At 43.9% G+C, this 19,031-nt stretch overlaps 1 protein-coding gene across 3 annotated transcripts in view; it reads right to left on the bottom strand.

The window, feature by feature from the left end:
- Positions 1-201: 201 nt before the first annotated feature.
- The window catches only part of LOC148038109 (sequence-specific DNA binding transcription factor ATNDX), a 147,770-nt gene continuing 128,940 nt past the window's right edge, over positions 202-19,031 (bottom strand). Inside the window, exons 13-20 of one of the 3 annotated variants that reach the window (XM_087669074.1) lie at positions 4,048-4,111; positions 3,701-3,916; positions 2,729-3,604; positions 2,535-2,569; positions 2,212-2,446; positions 2,015-2,049; positions 1,654-1,904; positions 202-1,503 (exon numbers count right to left, since the gene is read on the bottom strand). In XM_087669074.1, the coding sequence (XP_087525200.1) occupies positions 1,481-1,503; positions 1,654-1,904; positions 2,015-2,049; positions 2,212-2,446; positions 2,535-2,569; positions 2,729-3,604; positions 3,701-3,916; positions 4,048-4,111 (1,735 nt within the window). In that variant the 3' untranslated portion in view covers positions 202-1,480. Of the gene's footprint in view, positions 1,504-1,653; positions 1,905-2,014; positions 2,050-2,211; positions 2,447-2,534; positions 2,601-2,728; positions 3,605-3,700; positions 3,917-4,047; positions 4,112-19,031 lie in introns of those variants that run through there. The other 2 variants (XM_087669082.1, XR_015689053.1) reach the window with 2 other exon arrangements.

The following is a 19,031-nucleotide window of genomic DNA, read 5'->3' on the forward strand; positions in this document are numbered from 1 at the left end:
AACAACTTTGGCATAGCACGGACAGACCGTCCTTGAGAAAGAGCTCACTTCATCCTATAGCCGGTTCAAGGTTCATAATAGTCTTCACAAAAATGTATTTGAAAATGAAAATGAAAATGCTTCTTAATTTTAGTCCACTGTGCAAACATATGAAGCAAATAACCCTTGCAAATTGAAAATAAAAGATGAGCATGTGTGGTTCACTAAATAAATATATTTCCCAATCTGAATATGAAAAAGTATTGGGTAAACGCTGGCACCGCCGTTGGAGTTGAGGAAGTAAGACTCGATAAGTTCTTTCAAGTAGATCCACAGCAAGCAAGCTATTACCTACTCAATATTCAAACTGCTGGACTTATCCGGTTTGATTGATGGCTTGGTAATGTCTCCTTGATGCAGTTTATATGTGAGGCTGTAAAGGATGACGGACTCTAATTTGAGGGTTCCAAATATGAAGTTACGTAACAAGGTGATAGAGAAAGAGAATGAAGGCACATTAAGATCTTAAATCGAGAGACACAGACTGTAATGCCTTGAAGTGTCCTGCTCTTGTATCAGTGTGCTTAGTATATACATTTAGCAGCGAGAGGGCCTATGATACATATGAAGCTGTGGGTTTCCTCTTCACAACCACAAGGGCAATTGACAATTTTGTATTACAAGTGTTACTTGCAATTTGCAAACGTAACACTGTTTGGTACCTTAAAATGATGCGAGGCAGGATGTTCCTCAAAATTTACAATGAGACCGTTTTTTCAGTGAGGAGAAAGGCTGCTGGTTTAATTTGTACTTTTGCTGGTTTGGATCCAGCACCAGGAATGAAAAGCTGTACTCTGATAGCCCTGTTTGGTGATTCTATCTTTAAACCTGTGATACATACAGGACCTGACAGCCATTGCCATTTGACTGCAAGGTTGAAAATTGGCCAAGCCACTCACTCCACCATATGGTCAAGCCACCCTTCTAGTCCCAGATTCTGTGACATCCAAAATTTAAGCTTATGCCATAGTTGAAAAGGATACTTGGAGATGGACCTTGAGCCTTGAGTCAACCACCTGCGGGGACTCAGCCTCAGAACCTGTTGACATCATTGTCCAACCTTGAGATCAAGCACCAGAATCTACCAACCACCAGAAGCTATCAACCACCTCTGTTGTGCTCAGATTGAATCCGCCACACTGATATTCAATAGCATAGCTTGGCTCTAACAGTTGCAAAGTAATCAGCTTATCAAGATTGAACGCTTTGCATCTCAAGCAACTAGCAACTGTCCATAGAAATTCTCAGCCTCCTTCAAAAGTGTGCCCTGACAAGTTTGATGGATATTCTTTGTGCACATTTAGATGAGTGATTTTCACAACACAAATTCCTGTGTTTTGATTGATTACCCTGCCAGAGCCCTTCGACCTGACCCACTAATCCACTGGCAACTTATTTGCCATCTCTGTTTAAAAGAGAGACACCTGGCCACCCTCACACTTCACAAATTTAACTGATGCTGATCTGCGAGAGGGAACAGATATCAGATTAATCTCACAAAGCTGATGATTGTGCTTGCAGCATTACATCTGTTTTAATTGATTGCATTAATATCCAAGTTCAAATGTGTTCTACTGGCTACATGCTCAGCAGCCAGTTTGCATTGAGAGATACCAGTGCTTACTGAAGGTTTCCTAATTTGTATTGTACTGCCAGAATCTCTACTATTATTGTCCAAACATATAGCTCCCTTGGGGTCATTTGAACTCCCACTGTCAGCATTGCTTCCAGGTGCAGGTTTCACTTGAACAGCCGCCTTCAAGGATGAAATGACTTCACGATCATGGGCAGATAGTTGTACCTCATCTTCCACCCCGCGTGTATCTCGTGCCTGTCGCGCCAGCCTAGCCTTTCTGTTATTGATCCTGTGACAGGATGACATCCAGATAGAAAACAAAGGTTTAAGATTTACAGGTTGCAGGAAATTTCCATTGGAGTATATGTGTCTTGTGTTGTATAGAGACTTGGGACATACCAATTCTTCAGCTGTTGGTATGAAATCTCTGGGCCCTGCAAAGATTCAAGCCCAATCCGATCAGCTGATTATAAATTTTCAACTGACCCCAACAATACTAATAAGAACTAAAGCTGAAACCTTTTAAAACTAAAATAAAGCCACACCAAGTCTATTTATTATTTTCTTCATCCTATCTTGGAAGGAAGCTCCCTTACCATGGTGTTGAGCTTGTCTGTCCATTGCATAATAAGGTCTGGATATTTTTGCATTTCTGGTTCAGTCTGGAGTGCAGTCTCCATTACAGCCATCTGCTGATCATTCATTATATTTCTCTTACGCTTCTTCGGCTGGAGTTCTTCACATGCTACTCCAGAGGTGATACTTTGAACTGTGCAAGTTCCAATAGCCTGACTATTTTCTTCCAAGGCCCATGCCTTTCGGTTATTGATCCTGTGACAGGATGTAAAAACGACTGTTTAAGATTGCAAGAAATTCCTATTCTAGTGTATGTATCTTGCAAAGAAATTGGGGGACATACCAATTCTTCAGCTGTTGATATGAAATCTCTGGGCCCTGGAGAAATTCAAGCCCAATCCGATCAGCGCTGCTTATAAAATTTCACCCGATCACAACAATACTAAAGAAACCAAAGATGAAACCTTTTGAAACTTCAAGAAAGATTGACCAGGTATATTATTTTCTTTGACATTTCTTGCAAGGAAGCTCCCTTACCATCGTGTTGAGCTTGTCTGTCCATTGCATAATAAGGTCTGGATATTTGTGCATTTCTGGTTCAGTCTGGAGTGCAGTCTCCATTATAGCCATCTGCTGATCATTCATTATATTTCTCTTACGCTTCTTCGGCTGGAGTTCTTCACCTGCTACTCCCGAAGTGATACTTTGGACTGTGCAACTTCCAATAGTTTGACTGTTTTCTTCCAAGCCCCATGCCTGAGTCAATTCTACACCACTTAGAGGACTCTGCTGTCTATTTTCTGCCACTGTCCTTATTCCTGTATCAATTTGAGAATTTGCTGGTCCTGCTTCGGCATTTTCTTCCTCCAATTGGTTGGAATCCATGCATGTCTGACAGTCTTGAACTCGAGGGTCTGCTGCTTCATTTATCTCAATATCCTTCACCTTCATTTCAAACTTAAAGTCGTTATCTTTGTCAGGAGGAAAATCTTCTTCAAATTTTAAGTTTTCTTGCCTAGTGGAAATCATCTCCTCATTCTCACTTCTAACCTGTAAATTCCCTGCTAAACGGCTTTCGACATTCCTAGCAACCTCATAATCTGTTGCAACTTCAGTATCATACTCACCACTCTCCATCGCTTTGGCAATGTCTGCATCGCCTTTCAGACCACTGACTTCCGCAACATCAGCTTCCTCTGCAGTGCCCTGATCAGGTACATCTCTGTCCACAGCAACATCCATTAGTTCCTGTGTAACAGTGCCCTCTGTTGCTCCTATCCAGCCTAAGTCTGTGGCTTTTCTTTCAAGGAACTGAATATTTTCCCGTTTACTTGGCTGGACAGTCTCATCCCCTTCTGCACCTCGGGTTTCTCTTATTATCTGGTCAGAAAAATGAGCGAAGCTCTCCTCTTCCTGAAAGTACACAAGTTCCAAACACCAGTTGTGTGTTTAGAGTTACAAACAGATAAAGAATTGGACTTTTCAATTGTTTACAGCTGGCATCCATACCTCTGACAGCTGACTAGCATCATTTTCAAAACCTGGCTGACTGGAAGATGACTTTGTTGATTTATTGATAGAACTTCCAGCATTACTTTGTTCTCTGTCACTAGTTTCAGGTAGGTGGTGTATTCTTTGCCAACGTTCTGATCTTTGCCATTGTGCAAGAAGAACTCTGCGCTTTTGTTCATGTGCATCCCTAACATAGGCAACCACTGGATCTTCCTGAAAGAGAAACAGCTTAGGCAACGGAGTTGCAAGGAGGAACAGTTTTCATGAGTATATGGGAATGAATGGCCTACATACATAAGCAGAATTGTGAGCCTACAAGGCCTCCTTTGTTGAACGTTACTTACCTGCATGGAAGCCTCGGAGACTGCTGAAGGGCATATGGCTTCATGAAGTGCAAAATAAAATGTACTGCAAGAGCAAAAAAAACCACTTAGATTCAAATAAATAATTATTCAATGTCAACCTGAGGTTTTGAAAATACATCATGGCAACTGAGCACTTCCAAGAACCACTTTGGACATTTATGAGGTGGGAGATGGACATACTCTACATGGTCCAGCTTGAGATTTGTTAATGATCAAGTACAAAGTTCCATCTCACAAACCCTTCTGAGAACCCTAATCTATCTGCAGCAAATCAGTCCAGAAATATGACACTTCATCCTCAGTGCATGCTCTTCAATCTCAGCTCGAAACTGCCCTAGTGCATCTGTCCATGGTTGCTCGACCAACTATATCATTTCACATGGCAAAATTGTCTCAAAACTGAGTCTAAAGCACTCTAGCAGGTGCCAATATGCAACACAAACCAGCACACAGCTCTTAGAAGGATTGCATAACTTCTAGACCTCCCATCCTTGAAGTTACTTACAAATGAACTTGCTGTCTAATGTACATACAGCTGACTTGCAGCTGATTGTGGCTTCAGGCTTCAAATTTGATGAATGCTAAAGGCACTCGTGTCTTCTCTAACAATCCAAAAAACATTTTCTCCAAATCTCCCTGTAAACCCTAAAACCACATCTGCAGAATAGTAACTTATTTGGCCCCAAATTCCCTAAGAAAATTCACAAAAATGATCCTACCTTTGTCCTATTGCATTCATGTAGTCTTGTTCTCACCAACAGTGATTTTCTTCACAACAGAACTGTCCCAAAAGTGCACCAGCAGGTGCCTACAAGCATCACCACTTGGCTCACTGCCCTGAGAGTGATTGCATGCATAGAAAACAAGTTGTTCCATTGCTTCATGGGGTCCGAAACAACATAAATTCAGTAAGAAGGTTGTGTGTCAGAGAGAGGAGAAGAAATACAACTCTGATCTGCTATACACAACCACCGAGATGCAAGAGAAGGGAATTTCTAGCCTCTAGCAGATCATGACGCTGCCCAAAATGCACATGATCTGCACTACCATAGCTAACAACCTCAAGCTTGGCATGTGAGAATCTAGAGATGGAAGAACATGGCAAGTTTCACTCACCCCAAAGCCACGCATAAATAGCAGTGTTTTTAAAAATGAAATAATAATGCCCAACATAACAAACCAACATACATTTGGCAATGGCACACAAGATAGCAACACAACCAAGTGCATTAAAAAGCATGGCGAAGGATCCACGAGTGAAGGCATCTCATATGACATTAGTATGAGTCCATAATGGTACCCAAGCAATGAAGAATCCTCTTGCACAATATGGCTAAATAATCACATCTTAAGGACACTTAACTCTTGCTTGTTCATTTGGAAACAGTAGTAGAAGCCTCAAAAAAATCAAGTTGTACCGCATTAACACTGACAGCCAAAAAACAAAACCAAGCATGAATTCACATACCACATACGTATGCTTTCACAGACACTATGCACTTAGAGATGCTTTACGCAACCTACAAAGGGTTGCTTCACAAGCCTTACAGCCTTGGTAGTCTCATCGATACCAATTGTTGAATTTATAACTTGCATTTGCACTCGAGACAACCTTACGCTCATTCCCTTGAGAAAGAATCGGTCTCAAAGCTCTCATATGGAGATTGACATCCAACAAAGCAGCCTCACCCAACCATTTTGTAGTAACATGCTGCCAAGATATCCAAACTTGACCGAGACAATTCCCTTTCTTTTTTTTCAACCTAAAGCACATGGGCTACACCAATTCCAAGAGATACTTCTTGGTTAAAAAATATGAGACCATATTGATCATGATAGATTGTGCCATTTTTAGTTGCATATGAAGAGGCCAGCCCTAAGATTCTCAATACATAAGTGTGTCATGAACTGGAGAAGGCATCCAATCAAACAAGGCTTGAGAAGGCACATCCACACCAATGGGATAACCCAAGTGTTGAGCAATTTCACCTTTAGAAACAACCACTCTTGCCAGCCCAAAACTTGCAAATTTGTCTCCATACAAGAAATTAGTGTAGATTTCTGACTATTGATATGATGCCTCAAAGCTAAACCAAACAGACTCCAAACAGCCATTGACTTATTCATATTGGTTTGGTCAGCCTTAAGAATCATAAAGGAATCATCCGCTAGAGATTGACCCAAAAGTTGAGCATCACTATGAAGAGTTAAACCAATGATCTCCCCATCATTAGCCAACTTATCCAACAAAGATAGCATGGTAGAAGTACGGTCAACATACAATACCTAGGATGCAAACTCTATATATTTGAGATCCCTCTATAATAGAGCTGTCCATCATTAGAGAAGTGGAAGTGCTATCTTTCCCTTGGGCATCAAGAAAAACTTTGGACCTTGCCCTATTGAGCTTAACTAAGCTTGATCCAAAGCTCACTCTAACTAAAAAAAGGCACCAAGGTAAAAGTGCAACAACAGGGGATCATCTGCCAAGTCATGCTCTTCCATCCACTTGGCATCCTTTGGTCTCTCTTTACATGCCAAACTTTGTTCGGGTACCAATATCTCATTATGTATCCACCAATGTGGAGGCAATTTCAGCATGTATGTAACATCGGTTATCTTCTCCAACACTTGGAAGGGCCCATAATAACGCATACTCAACTTTGGATACAATCTCTATTTGCCTTTAATCTTTCTCCTTGCCTTTTCAAAACGCAATAATACATGAATTTGCAAACTGCAAAACATGTCTATGGCAATCACTTGCTCTCTTTTGCTTTTCATGTGATCCTTGTAGTACATACTTGACCTTCTCATATACTACATCCATGTTCTTCTTCTTTTTTTGCAAATAAAGAGAGGCTAATTATATTACTTCAAGAAAAAAACATTTTTTGAATACAAGGAAGTGCTCATGCTTAACAAACTAACTGGAGCTGATGCAGAGTCGCAAATATATCAAATGTACAAGCCTCTCAGGGTGGTCTAGGGGGAATGGCGGCAAGAAGCCATGGAGGGGGGGTGTAATGCCATTTGGCGCTGCTTGCCTGCATCTCGAAAAACAGGTCCTGGCCGCCCCAAGTGCACACGAAATGACAACGGGGCTCCTAACAAGCCCTGGACTTGCCCTACACCTGATCCCATCGTCTGCGGAAGGAGTGGATGATGGAGGTCGAGAGCTCTGCTAAGGTTGCCTGTACTGAAAGTCTCTCTCCGCCAAAAACCTCCTGACACCATGCCTTCCAGATATGCCATCCAGTAAGACTCCCTATGATCTCCCATACTTCAAAGCAGCCTACTGTGGGCTCCAATACTTGGTGGATGGGTAGAGCCTCCAAACCGACCACTGCGCACGACCCGGCCTCGATAATGACTATCGTGTCTTGCATCCCAACCTCATACAGAAGGTGATGGCCCTGGCTGACTGCTTGCCAGCAGAAAGCTCCCCAAGAGATGTATCTAAGGCTAGGAGCCATGCGATGAAGGATGCAGCATGCTCCTCTCCACACTAGTTGCGCCACCTTGCACGACCAAAGGCAGTGTTTTGGGGTTTCCAAAGGCTGTTGTGTGCAGCGCTTACAAACTCCCTCGTACATTTGGGCAAGCAAACTTCCCACCGCCAAGCCTCCGTGTGCCACTAGCCATAAGAAGTATAATACCCTCCTCGGTCTCCAGCTATCCCATAGGCAGCACTAGAAGGTCCGTCGGAAAGGCTCCGGAATGCCATGCTCCACCCAATGCTTGCTACACGGCCCTGCCCAATCCATATCCTCCTGCATTAGTGCGTGTCTGCCAATCCTAGCAATATACTCCAAGAGTCTCGGTGGCTTCTCGACAACAACAATGGCCAGCCATAGCCACTCCCTTGGATCCCACTCCAGCTCATCAAGTGGCCTACCCTCCCAGATCCAAAGGCGCCACTCCTTGAACTCCTCCCAGAAGACAAAGGGGTCCAGTCACCATGTCTTCCCCTACAGGCAATCACTCGGATCCTCCTCCACGAAAGGACAGCGATCCCCTCATCCTGTTGCCCCCAGTCAAGAGTCAGATGCCCCCCCTCCTGCACGGTGAAGAAGGTCCCAGGTGGAGCGCCGCCTACTCTACCTACCACTTGGAGGGGGGTGCCTGCTGGAGAAAACCTAGCGGCCCATACCTCCCCAGGCTCTATCGACTCTCGTATCGAGAGAGCAAGCCAGTCCCGAGGAATTGCTGCATCTATCTCCTTTCTCCTCAGCTCCACTCCTCTCTGGTAGCCTATGCTCGCCGCAATACCTCCTTGCCCACCAACCTATACACCTTCCGCCAAGTCCTTACGGTACAAGACGGGCCGGCCTCCCACCCAGCCTACGGGATGTGGGGGCACTCGCCAATCTGAGCCCCATCCTGATCTTTGACTTGGAGGTTCAAGATCACCGGTTGACTGTCTATCTCCTCCTGGCAGCCTGGGGAGCTCTGGATCAGGGCCTTATGGAGGCCCTGCTACACTTGGAGCAAGCTGCGTAGGAAAGGTGATTTTAGGGCGGGGGGGGGGGGGGGGGGGGGGGTTGATTTGGGCTGGTGTGAAGATCCATCTCAAGGACGGCCTTCACTCACCACCGAGCCTCGATCTACACTCCTGAAGACCCTCCTGCAGTAGGACCTTCCAAGTCTGCCCTCCTAGTGTGAGACCACGAACGACTAGCTTGCCCAATGATACTCTGGGTCTATGATCCCAAGACCTCCCTCTGAGCGATGCCGTATGATGGTCACCCACGCCACCTTGGCCCTCGAATCCCTGGAGCCGTCTAACCCAGACCATAAGAAGTTCCACGCCAAGTGGCGAAGCTACCCTACACAAGATGACAAGAAACACCAATATGAGGCGATGTACCAAGCCGTCGCTAGGAGGACTTGATTAACCACCAGGGCTCAGCTTGCTAGTGAGAGGTGAGCCATGCTCCAGTGGGTAAGCTTCCTCTAAATAGAGTCGAGGACTAGAAGAAACTATTGGGCAGAAGTAATGTCGAGTCCCACCTGGAACCCTAGATAATGGACGGTCTGCACCCATCTGAATCCCAGGTGGACGACCCACTCCGTGCTAGAGTCCGGGTCTGTGAGAAAACCAACCGACTTCCGCCAGTTGATTTTTGGTCCCGTTGCAGAACAGAATACCTCAAGAGCCAGCCTCACTCTCTTCAGCATCAACACATCGTCCTCAATGTAGAGTGTTGTATCATCTGTATACTTTGAGTCTAGCAACTCAGTCTTCTCCCTCACGGGAAGGAGGAGACCGTATAATCCGCTCACCCGAGACCTGAGAAAGTGGGACATCGCCTCTGCAAAGAGTAGAAACAGGTACAGGGCCAAGGGACAACCCTGCCGGACCGATCTCTCCAGCCAAAACTCCTCCCCCTGCCTACCACCTATGAAAACCCTGCTAGTGGCCGATCTGAAGAGTGCGGAGACCCCGCGAATCCAAGCCTGGGGGAAATCCAAGCTCACCATGGTGCCCTCTAAGCAATCCCAATCCACCCTGTCATAAGCTTTCTCGAAATCCAAGAGTAGTACGGCCATTCTCTGCCCACTATGCTGGGCCCACTCTGTCGCCTCAAAGAAAGTGAATACATTGTGATGGATGCTCCTATCCTGGACAAAGCTTGTCCGTGTGTCATAGATAATGTCTGGAAGCATAGGGTGTAGTCACGTACCAATCATCTTTGCCAGTGCCTTGTAGGCCACTGGCAATAAGGTGATCAGTCTCCACTGGGAAAGCTCCAATCTGTCTCCCCCTTTCGGGAGAAGATTGATAAGGCCTGCCAAGAGACTCCCTATCATCTGTCCTGAGGTGAAAATATCTTGGAATGCCATCAGTAGGGGGTCCTTCACCTTCTCCCAGAGGGTAGTGAAGAAGGCCTTAGAGAGGCCATCCTCTCCTGGGCATTTTTACCCATCCTGTGTATAAAAGGCCTCCTCGAGTTCCTTCTCTATGAAGGGGGCTAGGAGGGAGTACCCCATCTCCTCCGTAACGAGGGACGGGATGTGATCCCAAACTTGCTGTCTACATTATTGTCCTCTGGCTGAGGATGTCTCCTGCTCGAACAGGCGTCTGGCAATCTCCATCACCTCGTCTGGGCTAGAACGAGTCCTTCCATACTGATCTCAAAGGCTGTGTATCTGCACTCCTAAGGTGCAAGGCTCATGCACCTGGAAAAAGTCCCTACACATCGTGTCCCCCTTCCGTGCCCAGAAGGCTACTGAGGCGCGGAAGGAAAACTTCGAGCACCTATGAGAATCGAATGTCGTGATAACCTCGAGGTACCCGGAAGTGCTGACGAATACACCGAAAAGAATAAAGGCAAGCTTGTCACAAGAATGACACCATCAAGGACTGTCTGCAACCCCAAACGAGCCATCCGATTAAACTTATCTCTGTGCAATTCTTTATCAAGCCAATCCAACAACCTGGAAGTACTCACAACTTCACCTTGCATGGAATTCTCCTCCTTACAAAAATCACGAGGGCGCCAAACTACAAAACATAACATCGCCTGCCAAGATGCGATCAAATGAGAAAGAAGAAAAGACTAGGAGACCTTTACAGATTATGTGGAATTAAGCACATGCCACCAAGAAGCATGAATAACCGTGCTGCCATGAGAGATTCCAGTCTTTTCTATAAAAAATTTTGCAACATCTGACCAAGGATGACTCTCTATACATAGTGCATGCAAAAGAGCTAGCCTCAAGGCTGCCATATGCAAGTTAACATCCAACAAAGCTGCTCCCCCCATCCTTTTAGGAGTATTAATATACTGCCATGAAATCCACACCTGGCCCAAGCGATTCCCTTTCTTTTTCCACAACATGAATCAGATAGGTTGAACCAATTCCAAAAGAAACTTCTTAGTCCAAGGAAGTAGAGGCAAGAAAAACGAAATCATACTGATCATGATGCATTGAGCAACCTTAAGTCTCACATGAAGAGGCCGGCCTTGAGATTTCCAGTACATGAACCGATCCTGAATACAAGATGACATCCAATCCAGCAATGCACGGGGAGCTACATCCACACCAATAGGATAACCCAAGTGTCTAGTTATGTTTTCCTTAGAAATCACCATTCCTTGCCAACCCAAGGCCTGCAAATCATTCTCCATGCAAGAAAGCAGTATAGATTTCTGAGTGTTAATATGAAGTCCTCATGCCATGGCAAAAATATTCCATGCAACCATTGCTCGATTGACATTCGAGCAATCAGCCTTAAGAAACATGAAGGAATCATCTACCAAAGATTGACCCAAAAGTTGAGCCCCACTGGGAAGAGACAGACCCACAATCTCACCTTGATTGACCAACTTGTCCAACAATGAAAGCATCGGGTGAGTGACTAAAGCAAACAGCAAAGGACTGAGAGGGCAACCTTGCCAAAGAGACCGGAATAAGGCAATTTCATTTGTGATCCCTCCATTAAGTGCGATGCGGGCCACAACTCCTCGATTAATGGTATCCACATAAGAAATCATACGAGACCCAAATCCCATGGTGGTCATTAGCTGCCGCAAAAAAGACCAGCTAACATGATCAAACGTCTTTTCAATATCAAGTTGAAGCATAACAACTTGCTGAGCTGAAGCTTTAGCATACAATCCCCAATTGAACATTCAAAATGTTGTGCATTATATTCCGACCTTTAATGAAACCATATGGGCATGGATGAACCAAATGCAGACATATTTCCTGCAATCCATTGGCAATGATTTTAGAAAAGATTTTATATAAAGAACCCATAACAAAAATGGATCTCCATTGTTTCAAGGAGGTTGGAGAGGGAACCTTAGGCAATAACCAAATGCCAACAATCTTCCAGTCTGAAGGCATAAAAGTCAACACACATCTGAATGATAGAAGCTAGTTCAGTCACCATAATACTTGGCTCATCCATCAAACACACAATATTTTCTCGAGCGTATTTTTGGTGTAATCGAGCAAAAATTTGATGGTATTGACAGTTATTGTCGTGTAAACTCTGGCCAACAATTTGTATTTAGCATATTCCTCTTCCTGTAAAGATTGAACTCTGCCTTTCAACCATTCAATGCATGTGAGCAAGTCATCAGTGGAGTTATGAGCAAGTCATCAATGGAGTCCCCCGACTAACACAAAGACAACGAGTGGGCCAATAATGATTGTGCATGCTACAATTCAGTGCGTAAAGAGGAAGCATGCTGAATACCATACTATTGCGATAACGATCGAACATTGTCCCTAAAAACTGTCCATGCTTCCATCCCTTTGGAGAGGACCCTGGAGCTAAAGAAGCAATCAATTGGTGAATACATTCCAAAAACTAATTTTGCAGCAGAAAGGATTCATTGAAATGAAGAGGCAAACGAGCAAGGAGAGCCTTAAAGGCATGGACAGGTCTTTGTTTCAGCTCCAAGACCAAAGGATAATGGTCTGATAAAACATGCTGTCTCTCCACCCACATATCAATAACTGCAAGAAGAAAAGAATCACTCTGACAAATGTAGATCTGATCCAATCTAGCCCACATATTTGGATGTTGAAGAGAGCGATAAGTATATCCAGCCTAAGAAGGATACATCCAAGACCACACATCATGTTTCAAAGATACAACTGTAGAGTTGAAGCGGAAGCAAATAGAGAAAGAGAGCTAAGAGCAGGCACATTAATCGAGGAGCTCAATGACTCTGAACTAAACAGTGTTTGACAGTGATAGAGTGAGAGTGAGTCGACGGATAGGTGTGTACCAACGTGGTACACACAAAGAATAAAATAATCTATTTATACTTAGGGTACGGTACACTTACACACATTAGGGTGGGTTCATATGTGTGAAGTAATATATACACGGGAGAGCGCGTAAAGATCCTAAGCGAACCTTTAACCAACTCCCACAAGTCTAATGCAATGCTCATGTTGAGCCTTTGCAAGACTTTTAGTGGAAACATCTGCAGGGTTATCCTATGATTCTATCTTAGTTAGGGTGACTAGACCATCATCCAGAACTTGTCTGATAAAATGATACCGAACATCAATATGTTTGGTACATGCATGAAACATGGCATTCTTAGCCAGGCATATAACACTCTTGCTATTACATCTAAGTACAAGTGTTTTGGTGGGCAACCCAAAATCCTTAACCAAACGACCAAGCCAAACTGCTTCTTTTGAAGCTTCAAGGGTTGAAATATATTCAGCCTCAGTGGTAGAGAGTCCTACTATTTTTTGAAATCTAGAGCACCAAGAAACCACCCCACCCATCAAAGTAAAGATATACCCACTAGTAGACTTGCGAGTATCCAAATCACCTGCCATGTCTGCATCACAATACCCCTGCATATCTAACGTACCCTTGCCATTGTAAATACATTTTCTTTGTGTGCCCTTAAGGTACCGTAAGATACATTTCACTGCCTCCCAATGTGCTTTGCTAGGATTTGACATGAACCTACTTACAACTCCCATTGCATAAGCAATGTCAGGTCTGGTGGCAACCATAGCATACATGAGTGAACCACAAGTTGAAGCATAAGGAACACCCTTCATAGTACTAGCTACCTTATCATCTTTTAGGCAATCTGCTTTGCTAAGCTTAAGATAAGGTGGAAACGGTACACCAAGAGATTTAGCATTAGCCATAGAAAAATGATCAAGTACTTTGCTGATGTACTTTTCTTGTGAGAGAAATAAGAGTTGTTGCTCTCTATCTCGTGTTACACGCATGCCCAAAATATATTCAGTTGCACCCAAATCCTTCATAGAAAAGGCTGAATTCACTTACCTTTTCAATGCATTAATCTGGCTTTTATGCTTACCAGTAATAAGCATATCATTCATATAGAGCACAAGTATAATAAGGCTTTCATAATCAGCCTTCTTAATATATAAGTAGTGATCTACACTACTCCTTTTAAATCCATGTGAGAGCATGAATGCCTCAAACTTTTTATACCATTGCCTAGGAGCATGTTTCAAACCATACAAGCTTCTCTTAAGCTTACATATCAAATGCTCCTTTCCATGTATAACAAAGCCTTCGGGCTGTTTCATGTACAACTTTTCTTCCAGATCCCCATGCAGAAATGCAGTTCTAACATCCATCTGATTAAGTTCAAGATCCATAGATGCTACAATGGCAAATAACACTCGAAGAGTGATCATTTTGACAACAGGAGAAAACACTTCCTGAAAATCAATGCTCTTGTTTTGTGTATAGCCCTTAGCCACAAGTCTGGCTTTGTATTTGGGTTTGCCATCCACACATTTGATTTTATAGACCCATTTGTTAGGAATGGCTTTTCTATCCTTAGGCAATGTAACCAAATCCCAAGTATCATTCTAATACAATGACTTCATTTCTTCCAACATAGCTAGCTTCCACTTTTTCTTTAACTCACATAATAAGGCCTCTTTATATGTAAGAGGCTCACCTTCGTCCGTGAGCAAAATGCAGTCCAAAGAAGGATCAAATCTCTCTATAGGCCTTCTGACACGTGCAGACCTTCTTACCCAATGATTTGTGTTATCAGGTAATAGATCCGCATCGAAGGGAATGTCAATGACCTCATTGTTTGACTGCTGAACTTCATATTCAGGTTGTTGTAATACAATTTCAGACTGCTGTAATTCATTTTCAACATGCTAATTTTGGTGCTCAAGCTGATGTTCAGCATCCCCTTGCTTCCCATTTTCATCTGGCTCAATAATGATATGCTGATTGTCATAATCAGCATCAAAAGGAGCTGAATTTTCAGTGGCTAATGGCTGCCCAAGTAGCTGATCATGCTGAAATTTAACTTTTTTTTTGTCCGAGTCATTAGATTGTGACATTTTTCAGCAGCTTTGACTCATTGAATACCACATCCCGGCTGCATAGCACCTTTTTCATGCTTGGAACCCAAACTCGATAGCCCATTTCACCTTCATCTCCATAACCCATGAAGATGCCTCTATGAGATTTCATGTCAAGTTTGGTTCTGCTATCAACAGATACATGTACATAGCATTTGCAGCCAAAGACTCCTAAGTGGTCATATGAAGCAGGTTTGCCAAACCAAACCTCTTCAGGGATGCCACTTTCAAGTGCACATGTGGAGATTAGTTGCAAATGTGCACCCCGGTTTTAAAGGCTGAATGCTTTCAGTCAATAGTAAGGTTTCTGAATTGTAACAGCAAGTACACACTTTTGTACTTCCAAGGTGTCCAAGAAGTAGATGTTTAGCTGCAAATATCAGTCTCAAGTACTGATTACAACATATGCACGAATCAAATCTGATACATTTGCATTAAGGATAGCTCCCACTTTAGTAATACATCACCAAAATTCCCAAATACAATGACCCAAATGCTGTATTTACCATTGTTTCACTACATAATGAGTATTCAGCAATACATGTACCAAGAGAAGCTGCCCTTTTTCAACATTTGAAGCATCCAAAACTCTGAAGACTTCCCACTCAGCAGTGAATCTGCTGCAAATTTCATTGTCCAATCTCAAAACGACTCAAAAATACATCACCAACCACCCCTTTCCCTTTCCCCTTCATATCAACAGCTTTAGCCGCCTAAAATCTCTCCATCTCACTTCGGACCACATCTACGAGATCTGCTCTCTACAAACTAGCGATCGAATCACGTGAAGGAAACTGTTGTTGATGAGAATGGAAAACATCAGGAGAAGGCACAAGCCTCCCACGCGCATCAAAGCACAAAGCAGAATCAAAAGCCCTTTTGTCCTCCGCACCGACTGCAGGAGCACGTGAGGGTTGAGGTTTCATATAGAAACCCCTACCTCTACGTTGAAAAGTCTGAGTGATAGGTTGCGGAGGTGGGTGGGGAGCAGACAAACGAGGCTCTTGTCTAGCATTGCGTCTAACCATAGTGATCCAAGAATTATCCTGCAGAAGTGAATTCCAACCAACTGAAAGCGATGCACGCTCTACCAGTTTGAGAAGCATCCTTCCTTTCATCATCATGCCATGTTGGACAAGCGGCACAAGATCAGGTTCTGGCTGCCGAACCACCTGCTGGGGATGATGCTCATGCATATCCATGTCAAGAACCATTGAACTCTGCACAATGACAGGGCTTCTATCACATTCAGAAATGAAATGGCCCAATTGGCCACATCTGAAACAATGACCAGCAAATGTACCCCATTTCAGCTTGTAAACCAATGTTTGCAATCCCGGAACCTCAAACCGAACTTTGGTCGGCGGGTGAGGTTTCCCTGTATCCCAAAGCATGCAGGCCCTATTCCTATTGCGGGAGGCAACCAAGGCTCCACCAACACCTCACCAAGAGTTCTCAATACCAAAGGAAGAGGCCTCCAAAGATGTACAGGAAAATCAACCACCTCAACCAAAGTTGGACATGCCTGCCTAAGTACCTCCTAAAATTCCGCCATAGGTCTCCAAGGGACCATATGTACTAACTGACCATCCATAAACAAAGGGATACGTTGCATGATAAAAGCACACACTTCCGGGGAACGAAAAAGGACTTCAAAAAACCCCTTCAGCCATCATAAATCTCTTCAACAAGAGGGGCTTGCACTTGTCTTGAAGCATCATCTTGACCCATCTCAGCACGGACAAGCATAGACTGCAACCAAGCACGAATTCTAGTGATCAAATGAGTCCTTCCCGTAAAGTAAAAGATGGTTGCCCTCTCATGGAAAGCAACAAGCTGCTGTAAAACCAGATTTGTACCCAAAACAGTGACCACATGTTCCCCTTCTGGTAAAGAACTCGCTTTACCCTCATAGGCATGAGCATAATCCGACATTAGATTATTGGCGGTGGCCAGCATAAACTGAAGAGGCCCATCAGGCTAAGAGCATGATGCATGAACATTTTTCTCAGGCAAGTTCTGGGCACACAAGACTGGTTCATCAACCAACATTTTACGATGTTTACCCATCCCATCCCCATCCATCAACTGCCCAAAATCTTCAGCTGACGAGTCACCATCCAATTCGACCAAATCTCTATCATCCCCATTCCCTATATGCTGGTCAAGAAAGGCCATATCAATACCATTTGACTCCTGTAGATTGCCATAACCAAGCTTAATGCTTATTACAATCTCTGTTTTCAAACCCTGATAGATTGTCTCAGATCTGAACAGGATCAGTCTCCAAATACAAGCTCTGTGTGTGCACTGTACCAGTTATGAGGTCAGCCTAAGAATGACTGCACTTTTGCAACTAGGGCCCCAAAGCCCTTTCCATGTGCTCCAGTCAGAAAATCTCTGCACAGGACGAAGATCAAGTCGCAGAGCAGAACAGGTGGCAGTCTAATCATAAGGCAAGTCCACAGCTGGGCGGCACAGAATTGTCTGATTCAGAGCACTCTCTTTTTTTTTCGTAAAAGGTAATTGTATTAATTACGAAAAAAAGATACAAGTTTACATGATTACAAGATACACGATGGCTCTAAGCCATCGTGTGTAACATCTCAGTACCAAACCACAAACTAGTTACAAAAGTCATGGCAAAGACAGAGGAAATTGCCATATGCCAGGGAAGTAAGTCCTCCCGAGCGAGTAAGTCAGAGTGCCGAATGAGATCTATCTGCCAATGCAAGAGACCTTTAAGCCTCCCAATATGTCCCGAAACATTAGAGGCCGAATCAAAAAGAAAGGCATTCCGAGTGGTCCAATTGTGCCAGCATCCCCAGTATCTAAGAAAGTGAAACAAGATCTTCATATGCGACTGTGCCGGTGTGGGGTATTTTGGCCGTACAAAAAGCCAATCAAAAGGGCTTAGCGAGAAACCAACCACCGCTCGCCAAACCGCTGACAAGAGCGACCAGATATTCTTAGCCAGAGGGCAAGAAATAAATCGATGACAAGCCGATTCCACAGTAGTGGTGCAAAAGAAACAATTGCCATTAGAGATTCGACACTTGGAAAGGGCTGAAGCAAGCGGAAGACCACCAATCATCACCCTCCAAAGAAAGACCTTGCATTTGAAAGGTGTCTTGTTCAACCAGCCCTCCATCACATTGCCTTCCACCATGACTAAGATTTCCGCCATCCCCATACAATATTAACTTTATTAACCAGCCATTGATGATCTTTAATCAAAAGATGATAGACATGGTTAGCTGAGGCCTTTTCCAAATTCAACCGACCCGGTCCTGCCAAGGACGATCGAAAGCAAGGGCACGAAAAGGTTGCCTACTCTGGAGCACCAACAAAAGCTATTCCCATAAATCACGATATCCACGAGGGATTCTGAAAAGCCTCTTGGCTGTACGAAACGATATCAAGACATTACGACTAATAAGGGTGGCATTTGCAACTGAGGTCAAGCCCAAACGTGCCATGCGGTTAAATTTCGGTCTGAGCTCATATTTGCCTTCCCAAGAAAGTAATCGCGAGGCTGCCAACAATTCCAGTTGAAAGGAGTTAGTATGTAAGCGGTCCTCCGCTGGATGCCAACCTGCCTTCTAGAGAACCAATTTCCAAGAGCAAACCAAATGAACAAGCAGGGATGAGGAAGGACTAGAAAACCGAGAGTCTGCATTAAGAACATGCCACCAGGAGCTCCGAATTTGTGTATTACCATGCACAAGCCTGTGATCCTCAAGAAAAGAACGGGCTATAATGACCCACGGGTGATGATCCACGCACATGGCACGAAAAAGAGACCAACGAAGTGTCAACATATAAGTTTCAGCATCCAAAATAGCCCCACCACCCATTCGTTTGGGGGTACACGTGTGCGACCAAGAAATCCATGAAATGCCTACCTACAAGGAATCCTTCTTCCATAACATGAAACGAATGTGCTGAGTAAGAGCATTCAAAGTAGTAGTAGTCCACGACAACAATGGCAAGAAATATGTGAGCATTGGCAACATAATTGTCTGAGCCACTTTGAGGCGAACATGGAAGGGTCAAGCCTGCGACTTCCAATACAAAAACTTAGCTGCTAGTTTTTGTGAAATCCACTG

The sequence above is a fragment of the Lygodium microphyllum genome, chromosome 3 (genome assembly GCF_053477565.2).
Source record: "Lygodium microphyllum isolate KBCC chromosome 3, Lygodium_microphyllum_v1.1.10, whole genome shotgun sequence".
Classification (NCBI taxonomy): domain Eukaryota; kingdom Viridiplantae; phylum Streptophyta; class Polypodiopsida; order Schizaeales; family Lygodiaceae; genus Lygodium; species Lygodium microphyllum.